At 44.7% G+C, this 20,187-nt stretch overlaps 3 protein-coding genes across 5 annotated transcripts; 2 read left to right on the top strand and 1 right to left on the bottom strand.

Annotated features, from left to right (window-relative positions):
- LOC8056345 (putative cell wall protein) lies at positions 775–1,643 on the bottom strand. The gene has a single exon (XM_002462990.2). The coding sequence runs from the start codon at positions 1,510–1,512 to the stop codon at positions 1,162–1,164; it is 351 nt and encodes a 116-aa protein (XP_002463035.1). The 5' UTR covers positions 1,513–1,643; the 3' UTR covers positions 775–1,161.
- LOC8056347 (eukaryotic translation initiation factor 2 subunit gamma) lies at positions 9,029–13,353 on the top strand. Of its 2 annotated transcripts, none has more exons than XM_002460824.2 (9): positions 9,029–9,185; positions 9,649–9,762; positions 10,415–10,476; positions 10,909–11,021; positions 11,330–11,432; positions 11,793–12,020; positions 12,132–12,350; positions 12,433–12,693; positions 12,777–13,353. In XM_002460824.2, the coding sequence occupies exons 2-9, from the start codon at positions 9,657–9,659 to the stop codon at positions 13,077–13,079; spliced, it is 1,395 nt and encodes a 464-aa protein (XP_002460869.1). In that variant the 5' UTR covers positions 9,029–9,185; positions 9,649–9,656; the 3' UTR covers positions 13,080–13,353. The 2 variants fall into 2 exon arrangements, with proteins under 2 accessions (XP_002460869.1, XP_021309833.1); XM_021454158.1 differs by having other exon boundaries at positions 9,053–9,185; positions 9,635–9,762.
- Positions 15,563–20,150, top strand: LOC8081762 (ATP-dependent DNA helicase PIF1). Of its 2 annotated transcripts, XM_002460825.2 has the most exons (4): positions 15,564–15,894; positions 17,840–17,964; positions 18,952–19,912; positions 20,000–20,150. In XM_002460825.2, exon 3 carries the CDS (start codon positions 18,997–18,999, stop codon positions 19,906–19,908), a length of 912 nt encoding a protein of 303 aa, XP_002460870.1. In that variant the 5' UTR covers positions 15,564–15,894; positions 17,840–17,964; positions 18,952–18,996; the 3' UTR covers positions 19,909–19,912; positions 20,000–20,150. The 2 variants fall into 2 exon arrangements, with proteins under 2 accessions (XP_021310652.1, XP_002460870.1); XM_021454977.1 differs by having other exon boundaries at positions 15,563–15,894; positions 17,840–19,912.

The following is a 20,187-nucleotide window of genomic DNA, read 5'->3' on the forward strand; positions in this document are numbered from 1 at the left end:
AATATGATCATTTGGTGTCATAAATATTTGTGTTTCTTTCTATAAATTCAGTAAAACGTTAAAAAAGTTTTATTTAAGATAACTCTAGAATTTAATTTATTTAGGAATGGAGGGAGTACATTTTAGCACCGATCTAGTTAATAGTTAGTACATAGGTTCCGTTCGTTTGTGTTATAAGCCGTACTTTTTCTGCTAGTCAGTAGTGCTTTTCTTCCATAATAAATCAGTAAACAATACTTTTAGCCATAATTTTTTAGACCAGCGAACAATTATTATCCATATTATCAAACATGTACTGTACATGATCTGCATAGCCATGCTTTGGACGAAAATTTTAGCGTTGGTGGTAATGATTTCGGCCGAACGGTATAGGGCAGTCATGGCCGCAGTGGCGCACCCATCTTTTTTTGCTCGCCCGACAGGTGGTCCGGTGGATCGGCAGGCACATCTACATCTACCTCTCGTATCTGATCCGATCCCCTCCCCGGCCATGGGGCCTATAGTTCACAAAAAAGATGGGTGCGCGACTGATTAAAAGGACGGAGGTGAGTACAGGGCACGAACTTTGCCCCCAAATTAAGGTCACCAGAAGGCCAGTACATGTACAGGGCACGTACTTTTGCTCCCAAATTAAAAGGAGTACAGTTACAGTGCTGCTATTACCTGAACTTCATGCGTGCTGCTGCTACCCATGGTTTTGGACTTTGGTGCACCGCATCATGAACTGTTTCACGTTAAAGAAGTACGTATATGGCAACGCACAGTTGTCAGTGATAGATATGATAACTACATCCAGCAAAACTTTATTTGTAAATAATAATAATAATAATAATAATAGTGACCGTGAAACAAGCTGCTAAGTACTCCCAAGACCAGCTGGGCCAAAGATCTGATGCTTCCTACTCTTCGCGCGTGCACACACTTCACACTGGAGCTAGCACAAACTGCACAAATACGACGACGGACAGCAGATGCGTGCGACGGACCACACAAATACATGCGTGCATGCAGCAGGCAAACACGGCTAGCTAAGCTAGCTAGCTATACGTAGCAGATCGAGTAGAGTAGCTAGCTAGTGGTATTATTCAGGGCGGCGCGAGACGATCGATGGAGAGCCGAGAGAGAGCCACCTTCTCGCCGGCGGCGCGCGCGGGTACGTGTTCAGGGAGTGGCCGCGCCGGGGAGGAAGGGGTTGGGGACCTCGAAGCCGGGGTTGGGCACCCAGGTGTCGTCGGCGCCGGGCATGTACTGCGCGTGGGTGGCGGCGGGGATGCTGTGGTCCAGCCCGCCGATGTCCGGGATGTAGTGGCTGCCGATCTCGATGCGGCCCAACCCCGGGATCAGCACCGTCCCCTCCTGCAGCGTGTCCGGCCGCATCACGTCTTCCGCCGCCGACGACGACACCGCCTCCTGCTGCGCGGGGACGGGGCGCGTCGCGGAGCACGCCACTGCCGCGGCCAGAACCACGAGGACGACGACCAGAGCTGACGACGACGACGACGACCTGGCCATGCCGACGGTCTGCTGGCTGCTGCTGCTGCTAGTGCTAGCTAATGCCTACCTGATCGCGACTCAGTCGCTAGTAGATCTACCGATCGTAGGTTGCTGACTGCTTGCTGTTGCTTTCGTGGTGTGACACTGCCGGGCTTACATATATAGGCCGAGCGGGCGAGCGGGGCGGGGGAGGACGATGACGCGACCCCGGTGGCGTGGAGCGAGAGCGATCGAGCGGGCACCGCAGCCGGCCGGCCGGGGCGGGAAAAGGCGGTGCGTTTAATTCGTGCCCGCGCGCGCCTCTCGTCAGTCGTCACGCACCGCCTCGATCTCTCCCGGGCTAGGCGCATGCATGCATGCGCTCGTTGCCAGAATTTGCCAGCGGCGTCTCGGACCCGGCTTCCATCGGATGGTCCGATCCGTTCGTGTTGGTGGACGTGGACGTGGACGTGGACGTGTCTAGGTGAGTGAGTGACGCCGCGCCGGCGTCGTGTTGTTGGCGATACACTTACCCTTGGACGGCGACGGATCGGCATCGACCGGGGCCACGGCCTCCTGGCCTGGCCGCGCGCTCCCTTCCGCTTCCGTGGCTATTGATTGGGATGTGGCAGTCACGTTTTCGCGCGCGGTCTAGTTCCCAACCACTCTACGCTGCTCTTTATTGTGGGGCGCCGGCGGCGACGGCGTCCATGGGGTGGCTACTTATTATTTCGGCCTGAATTGAGAGGATTCCAATAATCGGCCGGCATACAAGCTGTGTGTAACGCTGATTAGCGTACTGACCATGCATGCATCACCCAGGCGCTCGATCACACTGTCCAGCATTGATACAATCCAAACACAGAGATGATCTATCAGATGACGTGCACTCTTTCGGTTCGATCGATCGGTTCAGTTGTCTCATCAGGAAACGTGATTACTGTTGTGCTGTACACTGTACGTAGTACTAGCTGCAGTGCCTGCTGCTGCACCGAGGAGTATCATTAGCTACGACGACATGCGCATGTAATAATGTAAGCTTCAAAACTGCCTTTTAGAGCAACTACTCCGTCCAATGAAATCGTTGCATACGGAGTGTCCAGCTCTCGGTGGAACGGACTCCACCTAATTTTGGGGTCTCGGCACTAATCACAGATGATGGTCGAGCCGTGCAATACACATGGTCAATCCATCGATCTAGCGACAAACCATGATCACCCGTCCTTGCGCACAAGAACCTCAGTCCTCAGGTATCTATCCTGCTCATACTTCTTACCGGACAATATAACAGTTTCCAGCTGATGAGTAAATCTGCTGCTCGATCATTCCAACTGATGATGGATGAGGAAACCAACCAACCAAAAACTGGGCTTTATACACAAGAGAGCAGTACAGTTTCGACGACAAAGCAGTATCAAGAGAGAAGCAAAAGCAACACAGTTCTGCCCCCATCAGCATGGACGCATATTTGTCAACAAAACTTACTGTACAGTTCATGTGGGATCCATGATCTGCCTCTGACTGCCTGTTAAAATATGATATGATGGTCCCTCCTCCGTGTTGCCTCTACCATGATCAAGTTGGCAGTTGGTGCTGTGCTGCAAGAAGCTTCTCTCCAATGAAATCGTTGCTCACGGAGTAGGAGTACTTGCATGCATCTACCATGCGAAGGTCAAAAACAAAAACCACCGGCGGACCAGAATGCCGAACAGGTTGGTTGCTGCTCCTGCACGCAGGCGCAGAGATTAATGGCGCGCGTACTTGGGCGTACTACCAGCGCATCTCAGTTGGCTCTAGAGGTTAAAATTGGAAGCTTCCAATGGATGGAACCACTGCCTCGTCGTACGTGGGCATTTCGGCTTCCGTCGGCGCCAGGCCATTGGACCCCGTCTCCCGCGGACGGCGAGTTAATTGTGGCCGTTGTTGATTAGAGCACTGCACAGCTAGCGGCGGAAACGTCCTCCGATCCAGTATGGCCGCCTGATGCCTGCCGATACATGCTGCAGTAGTGATGCTGGGCGGCTGCTCGTCAAATTAAGCCGGCGCCACAAAGCCCACAAGCCACAACTACCCTGGTCATTGCTCGCTACGAACAATTCTCGCTGCAGTGATCTTTGAACAGATACGGCACTCAGTCATCAGAATTAAGGAAAAAGGGATACAAACTAGGTAGCTGACATGCTAAAAAATCAGAGACAGACAACAGTTCCAAGCTCTTGCCTACACTCTTTACAAAGTACGTAATTGTACAGTCAACTCAGACTTTCAGTGTACTATGCAAAGTGCATGGAATTTCAATTGAAGAAATGATTTACCCCGTTACAACTCACATGTGAATGCTGTCAAACCTCGATCTCTCTCTTGCTCAATGAGTCACCGCCATCTCTCCCTCCCTTCCTCGCTCTATCTCAGGGCTCTTTCTTTGTTTCTCAACCCTTTGGCTTCAATGTGGCGTGATGATCTTGATTCTCCGTCAGGTAGTCAACGTGTCCTCCCAACAAGACCCCGCTCGCTTAGGCCTTATTTAGTTGTCAAAAAGTACCAAATTTTTTAAAAATTTCCCGTCACATCAAATCTTACGGCATATGCATGGAGCATTAAATATAGACGAAAATAAAAACTAATTACACGGTTTGCCTATAATTTGCGAGACGAATCTTTTAAGCATAGTTAGTTCATTATTGAACAATATTTACTAAATACAAATGAAAGTGCTATAGTATCCGAAACCAAAAAAAAATGCCAACTGAACAAGGCCTTAGTGCAAGTACATTGGTGTTGTCTTGTAGATGGTCTTATTTAGTGCCACTTAATTTTAAGACGACTTAATTGATAATATATACAATGGTTATTTTTTAAGTTGTCTCGTAGTAACTCATAATTCTTTAATCTATGCATAATAAAATAAAAGTAAACTTGTGAGTTGCTTGGTAGTAACAACTCATACAATGATATAATAATTGTCTCATAGTCCTAAATATTAGTGCATGAGGTGGTTGTTTCGCGAACTAACAACCTCTTTCTCTCTCACTTTATACTTTCTTCCACATACGCAAAAATTCAACGTGGCATTACATGAGATGGGGTATGAGACCGTTGATGTATAGCGATATACTTGCCCTGGAGTGGTAGGATAGACAACTGATGCCTTCCATGACAAATCCTTCTTTTTTTCGAAAGCGTGCATTGGCACGTGTTGCTTTAAGGAAAAAGTGGAGTCTGAGTACAAGCACGTAAAGAACCATGGCGAGATGCCATGGGATGACGGCCGAACACACTAACACAAAGCACCGGCTTTAACGGTGGAGCTAAACCGATATACTAAAGAGAGAACTAATCCGCACAAAGAGAGAGAGGGGTGGGGCGGGACACTCTAGGAGAACAGGTGAACGAGCGGCGAGAGGAGCCGGAATCCCGCAGCCACCCACGACTCCATCTCCTCCTGGATGCGCTTTAGAAGCAAGGAGCAAGCGGTGGGCGCCGTCGAATGTCCTCCTGTTGCGCTCCTTTCAGATTTCCCAGGTGACCAAAAGAACAATGGAGTCAAAAGGCTTGCGCACATCGGTATGAATGATACTTCTAGTCTCCAGCCACCAATCCACGAGAATCCCGTCCGTACCCGGGGCGTGTTGCTGAAGGTTCGCGATGCTCAGAAGGCGGAACCAAACCTCCCTACTGTAGACGCAGGCAAGGAGAAGATGGTCGGAAGTCTCATCCTGCTGACCACAAAGCGAACATACCGCCGACTACTGGAGACCATGGCGCACCCTTCTAGCTGCTGTCCAGAGCCGTCCATGGAGAGCCAGCCAGAAGAAGAACTTGACTTTGGGCGGCGCCTTGGTCTGCCACAGCTCCCTGGCACCCAGAAGTGAGGTCGAGCCCACAAAGAAGGCGCGGTATGCGGAAGAGCTGGAGTACTGCCCATCAGAGGTCCATTTCCAAGTGAACTTGTCGGCAACGCCCGGCGTGAGGGTCACCGCATGCAGCCTATCGTCCACCTGTACAATCTCCAGCATGATCTGCTGAGTCCTGGCACCAGAAATGTCCCGCACCCATCGCTCACCATCCATCGCTGCGCGCACAGTGCGCCTCCGGTTGCGCACGCTGACCCTGTCAAAAAGTCGTGGTGCCAATCTCGCAAGCGGTCCATCCGGGAGCCAAGAGTCTGTCCAAAACAAGGCCCGCTCGCCGTCACCGACCTGCACAGTGACTGAGGCATTGAACATAGCCTCAACGCTCTTCTCTATACGACACGGGAGGAGGGCCCAAGGCGCATGGACGTCTGAGCGTCGGAGCCACTCCCACCTTAGCCTCAACGCAAATCCCAGTATCCTGAGATCAGGGAGTCCAAGGCCACCAACCTCGCGCGGGGAACATACCACCGGCCAAGCAACACGGCAACGACCACCGGACACTTTGTCCGAACCCGCCCATACGAACGCACGACGCCGTCTGTCGATCTCCGAAATAGCCCATGGAGAGAGAGCGCAAGTGATGGAGACATGTACGGGAATCGCTGACAGGGTGGTTTGGGAAAGGACGGTCCGGCCGGCCAAGGTGAGCAGGTCGCCCTTCCATCCTGGGATCCTGGCAGCAACAGAGTCAAGCAGAGCTTGCTCGCTGTCTCTTGACAGCCGTGAGATCGAAAGCGGCGCTCCCAAGTATTTCAATGGGAAGCTCTGAAGGCGGCAGGAGAACACTTGAAGCACCTCCTGAACTTGCTCGCCCGAGCAACGGACGGGCGTGATGGAGCACTTGTCAAAGTTGGTGGAGAGTCCAGATGCCCCCGCGAAAAGCAGAAGAATCTGCCGGACGCAGGAGAAATCCAGCTGGTGCGGGGCGATGAAGATGACAAGGTCGTCCGCGTAAATTGACGTCCGGAACTTGATCACATTACCAGGTAGAGGGTGAAGCTGACCCCGCCTGTCCGCCTCAATGAGAAGGGCGTTGAGGACCTCCATGACGATGATGAACAGGTATGGAGACAGCAGGTCCCCCTGACGAAGCCCCCTCGCGTGGTAGATATGATGTCCCGGCCGACCATTGATCAGAACCTTGGTCGAGGCCGTGGAGAGTATGTTAGAGATCCAGTCGCGCCACTGCCTAGGGAAGCCCCTGTGCTCTAAGACCTCCAGCAAGAAAGGCCAGCAGACCGTATCGAACGCTTTTGCTAGGTCCACTTTTAGCAAAATCATGGGAATTTTGCGGCCGTGCAGCCAACGACAAGCAAGCTGTACCGTCCTGAAATTTTCGTGGATGCGTCTTCCCCTAATGAAGGCTGTTTGGTTGATGCTGATGAGCTCGCACATAAAAGGCTGAAGGCGCATAGCGAGGGTCTTAGCGAAGAGCTTGCCAATTGTGTGGATTAGACTGATCGGCCGGTAATCGCGAAGCGTCTCCGGGTTCTGGGTTTTATGCAACAGGACCATGAGAGCTTCATTTAGACAATTGAAATTGCGGAAGTCCATGTCCCAGAACGCCGAGAAAGCACGCATGACATCCGCGGCCACCACAGCCCACACCGCCTTGACGAAGCCCACGCCGAACCCATCCGGGCCGGGGGCTCTGTCGGACGGGGACTCCATGACCGCGCGCGCCACCTCGTCCAGCGTGAACGGCACCTCTAGCACGGAAAGGTCCAGCTGCGTCAAGGGGAGCAGAGCGAGGTTGATCCTGTGAGTGCGCGTAAATGGCGTGCCGAGGATGCTGTTATAGTAGCTGTACACGACGCCCGCCTTGGCTTCATCCTCAGTGAACGTCTGGCCCTCGTGCTGTATGGCTAGCATATAGTTCTTCCGTCGGCGGTGACATGCTTGCAAATGAAAGTATCTGGTGCATGCGTCGCCGTCGCGGAGGTGCCGGGTGCGTGCTCGCTGCCGAGCCATGGTCCTTGCCAGAGAGGCGAGGCCAAGGACAGCGCCTTGAGCTCCCGGTGAAGCTCCAGCTCCCCGGCAGACAACTGCCTAGATTCCTGGGCGACGTCGAACGCGTGGATGATGACCCGCGCGTAGGCGAGCTGGGCTGTGACGTTGCCGACCCTGGATGCGGACCAGCTGCGAAGGGAGCGGGCAAGACCACGCAACTTGATGTCGAGATTTTTGTAGACGTCAATGTTTGGGTTTGGCTGCCCCCAAGCCGATTGCACCGTGTCGAGGAATCCAAGAACGCGCGTCCAGAACTGCTCAAAGCGGAACCGTGGAACCGCCCAGGGGTGGGAGTTCAACACGAGTAACAACGGAGAGTGGTCCGAGCAGTCCGAAGCGAGACTCCGCAGGTGGTGAAAGGGGTATAGCTGCAGCCACTCGACGGAAGCGAAGGCTCGGTCGATGCGTTCAAGGGTGGGGCTGTCTCTCCCATTTGACCACGTGTACAGGCGACCGGAGAGGTGGAGCTCCTGGAGCTGCAACACATCGATTGTGTCCCTAAAAGCACGCATGTGCCCGCGGTGTAGTCGACCGTGATTCTTGTCCGCCGCCTGGTAAATCAGGTTGAAGTCACCACACACGATCCACGGCCTGGCGCAAGCCGCACGAATGTCCCTGAGCTCCTGCAGGAAGGCTGTCTTTTCGGGAGTCGAATTTGAGCTTGCGCGTGTTGCCATCTCAACTCCATCCACACATCTAACATAACATCATTAAAATTCTAAAATAATTCTAAAAAATACGAATACTCATGGTGTCAAGTTGAGTTGATTTATAATAAGTTCGCGGCTACCTAAGGCTGGACGAAAACTCGTAACTCGTTAGCTTACTCGGCTCGTCGCTGGCTCGACTCGGCTTATTAGGATAACGAGCCGAGCTGAGCTAAGGCCTTGTTTAGTTTCAATTTTTTTTTTGCAAAATAGGAATAGTATCACTTTCGTTTGTATTTGACAAATATTGTCCAATCATGAACTAACTAGGCTCAAAAGATTCGTCTCGTCAATTCCGACCAAACTGCGCAATTAGTTTTTATTTTCGTCTATATTTGATACTCCATGCATGCGTTTAAAGATTTGATGTGACGGGAAATCTGAAAAATTTTGCAAAATTTTTTAGGAACTAAACAAGGCCTAAGATTTTAGCTCGTTAGCTATAATGAGCCAACTCGCGAGCCATACAAAAATCATCACAACTTGTATTACTTTTGTATTACTTCATGTCTCACACTTTATAAATGGTTTGTATGTTATCTCATATAAATATTTTGTTAGACTTAAGACTATTGGATATATAAAATTGTATTATTACTACTTTTAACCTTTAAATAAATATAAATATTATATTTTATATTTTTATACCTAACTTATGAGCTTAACTAGCCGGCTTGAGTTTTTAACGAGCTCAACCGAGTTAGCTTTCTGGCTCGTTAAGATAGCCAAACCGACCTAGCTAAGCCAAGGTGTCCAGCCCTTACGGTTACGGCTGCCCAATAGATTGAGGAGGTTCAGGAAGACGTTTCCGCATTTTTTCCGGCGAGTGCAGCTACAGTGGGCATCAACATGGGCCGTGTATCTAGCCCAACACAGCGCCAGGGTGGTCAGGGCTGGACTTCGGACGCTAACAGTTGCCTTATCACTTATATCAGGCAGGCCCGGCCCTCGTCACCTTTTCTTCTCCCGTTCACGGTTCAGCTTGCTCTCCCCAGCAGCGACGACTGGGCGACCCCCGCCGCCGCACTAAACCCTACCCCAGGTCTGCGTCGGGCTCTTGCCGGCGGCGAGCACCAGCCAGGTATGCCTACACCTTCTCTTGCCTCCGTGCTGCGCGAAACCGAGCACCCAACCCTACCCCAAGCTGTTCGGCTATTTGTGCTCGGATCTGATCTAATTACCGGGCCCGTCCCTGATTCTTAAGGAACCCTTACCTGCTTGGACGCAATTTGTTCGTACCAGCTCTGCTGCGAGATATCGGATCCGAATTTCCAAGAACGGGAAATAGATTTGATGTTCAGTTGAACGCCCATCCAACGCTAAGTTCGCACCTGGTTGAGTAGCGATTAGGGGTTAGGACTTGATGCATCTGTGTCCTTATATATTATGGAATCCGTGTTAATCGCTGGTCCTGCCTGCCTGTGTGTTGGGCGATGCTATGCTAGAGAGGAAAAATGCTTAATGATGTTGTTTATGTGGTTGGTATTGAGTCAGTAAGTGCTGAACAAGACACTAGGTTTATCTTTCCAGTTACCATTGTGCAGCTTCCAAGATGGCTCGTCGTGGATTGATGGAACAGGACTTAAGCAAACTGGATGTGACGAAGCTTCACCCACTGTCACCTGAAGTTATCTCACGCCAAGCAACAATCAATATTGGTATGGATGCAATCCCTTTACCATGGTTGTATTGTTCTCTGATTTGGTGTCAGCACACTTGATCTATTGCTTTATTTAGTTTCTTTGAAGTTTTCTTATGCTCAAAACTATTCTGCTTTCTAGAATAATGATTGAGCCATCTGTCACTAGAATTGAGCTCTGTGTGTGGCACCATGCCATGAACTCCACGGTGGTTCTTCATCCTACATTTCTTGCAGCCCTGTACTTCATGCATAAAGCATAATAATTCTTCAGTTTCATGTGTATGCTATTACTTATTTTCTGATACTTAAGATGTTGGAGCCATCCTCTTTCCTCTGGATGCATCTGCTTAAGCCATTTATATCAGACTGAAATCTCATGTTCACCTAATATCGCGATAAACAATTGCTGTTTGTTGTTGTTGTCCCACATCACTATTTTTACTGGTATAAGATATCTGTATACTTTTTATATGATGATTTGTGCCTAATAAAGATGTGCGTGGTGCATTCTATAATGTATAGAAATACAAAAATACCCCTTTGGTTTGTGAACAATCAGTTACTTTTTTCTTGGCTTCTGATGAACCCCTTTGGTTTGTGAACAATCAAATTTTATGCGAAATGAGGCCTCCTGCGGTAGCTTAATATTCTTTCTACAAATATCTCAGGTACCATTGGCCATGTGGCTCATGGAAAGTCTACTGTTGTGAAAGCTATATCTGGAGTTCAGGTGTGATTCACATATTCCAGTATAATATTTGTTTTCAAGCACTGAATCCGAGTTATTTATTTGGTGTCAGTTTTACATGTCATCTTTCTGCATCTGCTTATGTGTTCACCATGTTACTCTGACATGTGATGATTAAACACAGATTTTAGAATTTGGTACATTACTTAGCAAACTGCTCTGAAAGGTTTGAAATTCATGCTAGGAGTACATGTACAATTTTTTTAAAATATATGGCTCAGGGAACTTTCTGGGATTTATTTGATTATATTACTTAGTAAGGGACTTTTGTGGTTTGTGCCTTTTGTTTCTCACCATCTGCATACACTGTTTAGCACCTGATTTTTTTAGTCTCAATCTTTTTTCACCATGTTTGTGCTTGGTATGTTATTTGTTTTCTACAAATACTCTGATGGCTTAACTTTGGCTTTGTAGACTGTTCGGTTCAAGAATGAGCTGGAACGTAACATTACTATAAAGCTGGGTTACGCTAATGCAAAAATCTACAAATGTGAGGATGACAGATGTCCACGACCAATGTGCTACAAGTATGCTTATCATACACTAAATGTCAGAGTTCAGTATTAACATCATATCTTTCTATTATGTCACTTGTTAATAATGAAGAAGTCAGCATGATTGTTCTAAGCTTTGGCCTATGCTGAATCTTTTCTGTTCATACAATTCATCTACTGGTTTATACATTTCAAAGATTGTGCTCGAACTATCAAATGACTGATTGTGCAAAAAATGTATTAGATATTATTTAGAACTTGCTGATCAAATGTGAACAATTATATGCTGTGTCATGAAGCCCTTGTGCACCATGTGTTGACTTCGTTTCATCTAAATTAAGGGCATATGGAAGCGGAAAAGAAGATAGCCCTCTATGTGATGTGCCTGGATTTGAAAACACTAGAATGAAGCTCCTGAGACATGTTTCTTTTGTCGATTGCCCGGTACGATAAAATCTTTACCACTTTTCTCCTAGCATTATTTTGTTGTACTAGTTTTTAAATATTCCATGCCTAATTATATTGTGCACCCTAAGTCCTTATTAAACTGTTGCATGTAAGAGAACAAGTGATAAGCTTTATACTATGCTGCATGTAGTTGTATTTTGTTTTGCATTATGTCAGTTTTGATCATGGAGCTGTAGTTGCCTTAAGCTTTTAATGGTTAATGATGTTATGTTACAACTAAAAGGGATATGGTTAAAAAATTGGTTATCTTAATTTCTTTGACATTTCCTTTGATATTGATCAATTATGATATAGGAAATAACTGTATGTTTCACCAATACCTATCTCCTTGAATAGGGACACGACATTCTCATGGCTACAATGCTTAATGGAGCAGCTATCATGGATGGAGCTCTTCTTTTGATCGCAGCAAATGAAAGTTGTCCACAGCCCCAGACGTCTGAACATCTTGCTGCTGTTGAAATCATGCGTCTTCAACATATCATCATTCTGCAGAACAAGATTGATCTTATCCAGGAAAGTGCCGCGATGAATCAGCATGAAGCAATCCAGAAATTCATCCAGGTCAATACTCAGTTTGCCTTCATGGCACCAACCAATACTTATCACCATCTCGCTTGTTACAGTGTCTTCTCTTTCATGGTCTGATCCTTTTTTTTTTGCTCATTTGACCAGGGGACAATAGCTGAAGGTGCACCTGTGGTGCCTATATCTGCCCAGCTGAAATACAACATTGATGTTATCTGTGAATACATTGTGAAGAAAATCCCTATCCCTGAAAGGAACTTTACCTCGCCTCCCAACATGATTGTTATTCGCTCCTTTGATGTTAACAAGCCTGGTTCAGAGGTTGATGAAATTAGGGGTGGTGTAGCTGGTGGCAGTATCCTCAGGGTATGTACCTTTTAGTCATGGTGCTACCATTCTGTTTTTCATTGTGTTAATATGAACAAAATAGCAATGTTTTTTTTTATAGGGAGTTCTGAGGGTGAACCAGAAGATTGAAGTTCGCCCTGGCATTGTCATGAAAGATGAGAGTGGAAACATTAAGTGCACTCCTATCTATTCAAGGATTGTTTCACTCTATGCTGAGCAGAATGAACTCCAATTTGCTGTCCCAGGAGGGCTTATTGGTGTAGGAACAACCATGGACCCAACTCTAACGCGTGCTGATAGGCTGGTTGGCCAGGTTCTTGGTGAAGTTGGTTCACTACCTGATGTTTATGTAGAGCTTGAGGTTTGTAAAATCTTTGCTCCTTCATGATTTTAGATGAACAGAAATAGTTGCTAAACTTATGTCTTTGATCATTTGCTTTGCAGATCAATTTCTTCCTACTCCGGAGGCTGTTGGGTGTGAGGACGAAAGGTACAGAGAAGGCAGGGAAGGTGTCGAAGCTCACCAAGGGCGAGATCCTCATGCTTAACATAGGATCCATGTCCACAGGCGCCCGCGTGCTCGCTGTTAAGAACGATCTCGCCAAGCTACAGCTCACCGCACCTGTCTGCACGAGCCGAGGCGAGAAGGTTGCTCTGAGCCGTCGTGTTGAGAAGCATTGGCGCCTCATCGGATGGGGCCAGATCCAAGCCGGTACAACACTTGACGTACCACCGTGCCCGCTTTAAACTGAAGCGTCATACTCAGACGTGACCTGAAGTTGTGAGTGCCAAAGAGAAAAGATGAGTTTGTTGGTAGTCCTGCCTTTGTGTTACTGCAGAGCCAAAGTCTTAGGCCACTCTAGTTTTATTTTGTTTTGTTCAATTTTGGAGGCCACTTCCATTATGATTCCTGTGAACATTAGCAGGTCGGAAACCAGTATTGTGAACATTGTGAGTACGGCATATGGATCAGTATTGCCAACGTCTTGCTTTCGCACCAAATTTTAGACTTATCTTCGAAGGGTTGTGTGCTTCAAGAAGTGGCTGTATGCCTGTATCTATGATAGGACGCTACAACCTATTCTAAACTACAGTGCCACTTTAGGCCTTGTTTGGATGTAGTCGGATTCGCATCAATCCACATGTGTTGGTGTGGTGTGGATTGGAGTGGAATTTGAACTAAATTCCATCCCAATCCACACCAACACATGTGGATTGAGGTGAATCCAACAACATCCAAACAAAGCCTTAGCTGTATTATTGGTTCGACCTTTTTGAAACTTTGGTCAAGTCCACAGAAAAACGCATCACCTTCTACAGCATCTAATTAGTTTTATCATTTTTTTTCACCAAATATATCTTGATAGGGCACTTATTTTTTTTATATAAATTAGTCCAAAAACTTGATCAATGCCAGACAAATTTGTATTTGGCACAAAAGTAATAAAAATGACATAATTTGGAACGCAGGGAGTACATGTGTGCTCTTTGGTGAGTTAATAGGTTTACATCGATCCAACAAGTCTAAATCTCTAAACACACTATTCTGAATATAAACTAGAAAAATCCAGATAAGGACATGTCCAAAAGTGGATTCACCCCTATACGTGATTGAACAATTGAATCGCAATAGTCAATCATATCAGGCTGCTTACAATTTCAGGAATCTACGGCGGAGGAAAGGTGGAATACCATCTCATTCCTCTGAAAGTCTGAATTGTAAGTGCCATCTGTGACTGTGGGTGGAGTGACATGGATGGATTTCTTAGAGAGGCAAGCGAGACCCACAACAGGTCAGCCGGCTCCCACCTCCTGCTGTGCTAACTACAAAGTGGAAACTCATGATGTTTTCAAGTCATGTTAATACTTCTAAGAAGTCTCGTTATGACAGTACTTCTGTATAAAGAACCAAAAATGTCGTTGGATTGCAATCTTTACAGATTCACTATCGAACTGTTTCAGCCCAGTCATGAACAATCGAGCACTTAAAAGAAAATAATACTACCTTACTGTTAGTATACGTATTAGTGCAACATTTCACTCCCATTGTAAAAATCATCTGATTGCTCAAACCAGGAGAAGACAATGCTGAACTGGTTCTAATGTGTATATCGTCCTACTGTCCTACACCAGATTGTTCATTTCAGCTGCAACGGTTGGAAATTGGTTGGTACCTTACCTATCAGGCTGTACATTTCGATTACTACCGCTCAGATTGTTTAACAGGCATGCTGATCTTCCCTCTGCCGTTGAACATGCATCGAGATTGAGGACGGACCCGTGAGCATCTGATATTGGCGCAGTCCACTCCAGGTTCTGAATTGTTGCAAAATGTCAGTAAGTAGCAACCGGAGTAAAGGAGGACTGATAAACATCGCCTCAATTCAACATCACACACTCAACAGGACATAGGAATCAGTCCATCATGGCATTGCCCATCAATAGATCAGGGAAACGTTCTTTTTTTTTTCCTGATTGTTATCCATCTATTTTGTTGAATAACTAAATCAACATGTATACAAGTGTATCCATTGATTTTGTTCTTTTTATCTTTTGTGTAAATGTGCATAAGTTGATCTAGTGGTCCAACTTACAAGCCATGTCTTCTACAAATCGGGATTGACCATAATAGCACCTTAGAATGATATGAGGGAGAAGATTGATCGTAAATACCTCGTTCATTCCAAATTGTATGTCATTTATATATATATATATATATATATATATATATATATATATATATATATATATATATATATATATATATATATATATATATATATATATATATATATATATATATATATAGTTCATGTTATGTGCCTAGATATTATGTGCAGATACATAGTAAAAATTATGTATGTTAAAAAACTAAAGTACTGTAACTTATAATTTAGAGTGGAGACTGGGGACATCATTGAAGTCTTCATTTCAAGGAGTAATGCTTTTTCTTGAACATTATGTAATTGGCTCGAGGTATTATCTAGATTTCCAATCATCTAAAATGAACATTGGATTACTAAACATACTAATCTTGTCACGTGAGGTTCAGATCATAATAGCTCGAGTTAATCTGCCTAGGTGGCACTAATGCACGATGAATGGCACAATCTCTACAACTAAAAAGGTTCAGATGTCATCGTCAGCGCCCCTTAATCGCCCCGCCCTCCGATAATTAACCGCAGTACTAATGCCTGCCCCTCCTCCGATAGGAAAATAAAAGGAACCGTATAGCCTCGCGACCCTCCGCCTCGGTCCAGAGAACCACGACACCTGCGGCACGACGCCCAGCTCCCAACTCGTTTTGCTCCAAGCAACCGCCGTTGGACGACCTCACCAAGACGTCGTCGCCGTGCCATTGCCGGAGACGACGCGACGCGACGCAAGACCCCTGCGCCTGCGACTGTGACCTCGCCAAAGTCGCTGCTGCCATCAGTTGGGCCCTCGACCGCGACCTTGCCAAGCCGTTGCCGCCGTCGGACGGGCGTCCCAGCAGCGAGGGCAGCACAGCATCCCAGCGGAGGAGGCGATCCGTGCGCTCACCCTCTTGTCCAACGAGAAGGTGCCCCTTGTTTCTTCATTTTTCTTCCTTTGATCCCTTTCAGTTTCGCAGATTAGTAGTCGTCTGAATGTTTAGCCGTGTGTGATTTGATCTGCTTTCCTCTGAATATACCTAGCCCTGTGTGATTTGATCTGCTTTCCTCTGAATGTCATTATCATACTGTGAATTCAGATTGCAATTACGCATTACCCAACAACATTCATGTAAAGTTCAGATATAAAATAAAAATTGGTCCTCTGGTCAGGAATGAACAAACCCCCATTAAATTTCTCATGCCTCATTTTACATGGATTGTAAAACTAATTCTGCTGAACAAAATGATACTTACAGATGTTAACAGCCAAATTACTAAATAAAGTAATGTCTAATATATTTCAGACTACTTGACTTTATTTGCTAAAGGAGAAAAAATGGAATTTGGTGTGTATCTTAGAACCTGCACGATGTAATAGACAAAATAAAACCTGCGATATGCAAAACCTTCAAGTTTTAACCTTTTGGAATAACTGGTGAGGGTCTTACATTTAGCTGTAGATTTATTTTAATGTCTTCATTGTCTATCCTCAGTAATTACAAAACATGTTTTATTCAATATCGGTATAGGTTAGTTATGTTCGGATGCTCTCAGGAGAACTGTCCTTACTACATCCCATGATGGTACTGTGAAGATGTGGGCTAATGAAAATTTAGATCTTTGTCAACCACACTCAGAAATCTCAAAACTTTTATTAATAGACAACTATTCATTGTGGTAAACTTATGGTAACCCATGCTTCTTCTATAAGTAAATAATACTAAAAATTCAGAGGTTCTACTATATAAATATTTATAGCTCAGTATAGTTCAACTATGCTGTTCGGAATCCTTACCTTTATGTGTTCAATTTTGCTCAAAAATTAGATATTTTGGTGATGGCATGTAGCAAGGTTTTCAGCTCTCATGGTAAATTTTTATTGCTAACATATGGTTTGTTTTAATGGGATTTTAGTTGTTCACATATCTTGTAGATATCATCTTCTAATCTTCCTAAAGTAGCATTGATGGATCAAATAAAACTGAATTATTTCTATCATGCCTCTGTTCTTTTGTGGTTAATTTTTAGCTTTACATCAATTGAATTGTAAATGGGTTTGTGAGATTTTATGTATGATCTACCTGTGAACTACTCTGAAATCGACTATGACTTTGTTGTTCGCATACAATTACTTTAGAGAAAAAAAATATTTTGGACTGCAGTGTTGTGTTCTTACTATCATAGCTAACTATAGGGATTTCAGTTGTAGAGATTTGTGCAATTTAATTTGGTTTTTGTTGATGATTTGTGTTCAGAATTATGCACACAACAATAGTTATTGAACAAGTTCTCAGCTTGAAGGAGCAAAAAGGGATAGTCAATGCAATATGCACTCTACAAAAAGATAATGTTGTTTTTTAGTGAATAAACAAAGAACAATTTGTACTAAACCAGTGAATGGAAATTTGTGTGTGTTGCTTTCAGGCCTAGCAGCAAGTTATCTAACATTATTTTAATTTGTATATGTTAGTTATTTAATTTGTATATGTTAGTGCTGAATTAAGTCCATGCTATATAATAAGATCATCCTGCTGTGTCTTGTATGAGATGGTGAGTGCTTGTTTGTCTGTCTGAATCATGTCTACATACATGGTAAATTTGATTCATGTGCCTTTGTTTGGGAATTATGTCTACAACAAGATGGTTCCTGTGTTTATCTCAATGGATTCATTCATGTTCCTGAACAAATAGTTTAGGGAAATGCTGTGAAATTTGTACTATTGACCCTGAAGCTAAGCAGAGGTACTAAGCCAGCCGGTGTCATTCGAGACCTTTTTCAAAGGAATTTGAATCTTGGAGAATGAATTAGATACATCTGTTGTACAGGTAATTAGGTATCCTGATATTATGTAAATGGTTTCAATTCTGTAGTTCTTGAATTAGTTACGCGTGGTCGTCGTGTCTGATCCCTGGAAGAAGGCATGGTGTGCGGATGCTAAGAAGAAGATAGCAAAATGTCCAAGAGAGCAGTGTGCTGATCTGCTAGCTAGGCCTATGTGAGCACTTTTCTGATTTCCTTGCTAATTCCTTTAATTGTTGTCTTATGGATCTTTTTTAAGCATCTCTCGGCTAGATTTATTTCTGAAATTCTTGATTTTGTGTATGTGCTAGCTCTGATCCGGTTATCCTGAATAGAAAGCTAAGTTATTTAGAAAGCTAAGTTAATTTTTTATTTCAGTTTCTAGCTAGGAACTTGCACTGCTCTCCAGCTCACTGAACTAATTTCAGTGGAGTTTTTACTTCACTGATGAACCCTGTTTCTTTTTTTACAAAAATGTTATCACTGTGTATTTCCTACTTCTTTTAGAACTATAAATTGGTTCTATCATCTAACTAACAAGACTTATGGTCAATATAGAACTTGGATATTCAGAGTTCACCTATTCTGAATTGCTGCTACCAAGTGATGGTGCCAGTTTTGCTCTAAGGCACCTTAGGATTTGCTCACACATGTTTTAAAAAATAAAGTAATAATGACTTTATGGATAGGCTTTGGTTTTTGCTGATGCTTGATTGAGTATTTTAGATCCAGCTTTCTGGTGTAAGCCAAATATGTTGCAATAAATAAAAAGACAATAGTTAATATGAGCAGACTACGTGGGGGCTTAAGAGGCAACAACCATATAGCTCGCTCAACAATATACAACAAGAAGAAAATATGTAAATAATACAAAATGATGACATAGTACATAAATGATCATTCGGCCTCCATGCTAATGCTACAGTGGCCATGCTAAGTGAGGTTGAGTTGTGAACTGTAGGGATGAAGAAAGCCAAGATTCGATGCATGTGTTAGGGTTGGGCTGGTCAGTAGTACTTAATGCTTGACCTTTGGTTTATCTGTGTTACCAATCTAGATCTCATTGCCTTTATCATCATGAAAATGGTTGATCTAAGAATTCTAGAGGTTTTTGACAGCATGTTGATCTTTGGTTAAACTTCCATGTGCTTTCAAGTCGCTTGTTGTTGCCAAATTTTTATAGGACAATTCAAGAGGTGACCAGCTGTTAGTTGGTGCATCACTACGGATGTCGTACCTTTGGAATTCCATGCGACATCTCAAACTGGTGCACAACATGAGGGCAAAGAGTGACCCATGGTTTGCAGAATACTTGCTACGCATCGGGGGAGGCTTAGAGGAGGCTAATGGTGATGGTGAAATCCGTCTTCCTGATGAAATATGCATACCACATACCCGGGAAGACAGTGATCTTGATACGTTAATTGACTGCATATTCCCTGCCCTCAATGCCAATATGTCAAACAAGAGCTACATCACCTCACGAGCAATATTGTCTCCACGGAACGACTGGGTTGATATGGTTAACATGAAGATGATAAGTCGTTTCCAAGGGAATGAGATGGTGTATCATAGCTTTGATAGTGCGGTGGATGATCCACATAACTACTGCCCATCTGAGTTTCTCAACACTTTGACCCCCAACGGTCTTCCTCCACATGTGTTAAAGCTCAAGATAGGGTGCCCGGTCATATTGCTAAGGAACATCGACCCTGCGGGTGGACTTTGCAATGGAACGAGGCTGGTGGTTCGAGGGTTCCAAAGAAATATTATCGATGCAGAAATTATGGTTGGAGACCATGCCGGAAAGCGAATCTTTCTACCACGAATTCCGTTATGCCCCTCGGATGACGAGATGTTCCCGTTCCAGTTCAAGAGGAAGCAGTTTCCTATTAGACTCAGTTTTGCCATGACAATTAATAAGGCACAGGGGCAGACTCTCCCCAATGTTGGTGTGTATTTGCCTGAACCAGTGTTCTCTCATGGTCAGCTGTATGTTGCGCTATCTAGAGCCACTGCCAGATCGAACAATAGAATCCTTGTTATCCCACCCAGTGATAAGAAGGATAAGAAAAAAACGACAAAAACAAATGGTGCATACACGAAAAATATTGTCTACAAAGAGGTTCTCACTCCATGAAAAGGTATTGTCTTCTGTTTTGCACAACTCTTATATTCTTACAGTTGTATCCTCTATTGCTAATACTTTTTTGTATCTATCTAAATTTCAGGTAATAGAGAAAGTCAAGAAGAAATGAGAGACAAGTACTATGTATGATGAAGTGTAACTGACTATATGTACTTATTATATTATAATATATTTTCAATAACTATATATGAATTTATGTTTAATTTGAAATATCATGGTTATTATTTCTAACATGTTCCTTTTCTTCTATGGTTAATATCTAGCTTTATG

Source organism: Sorghum bicolor, chromosome 2 (genome assembly GCF_000003195.3).
Source record: "Sorghum bicolor cultivar BTx623 chromosome 2, Sorghum_bicolor_NCBIv3, whole genome shotgun sequence".
NCBI classification, from domain to species: domain Eukaryota; kingdom Viridiplantae; phylum Streptophyta; class Magnoliopsida; order Poales; family Poaceae; genus Sorghum; species Sorghum bicolor.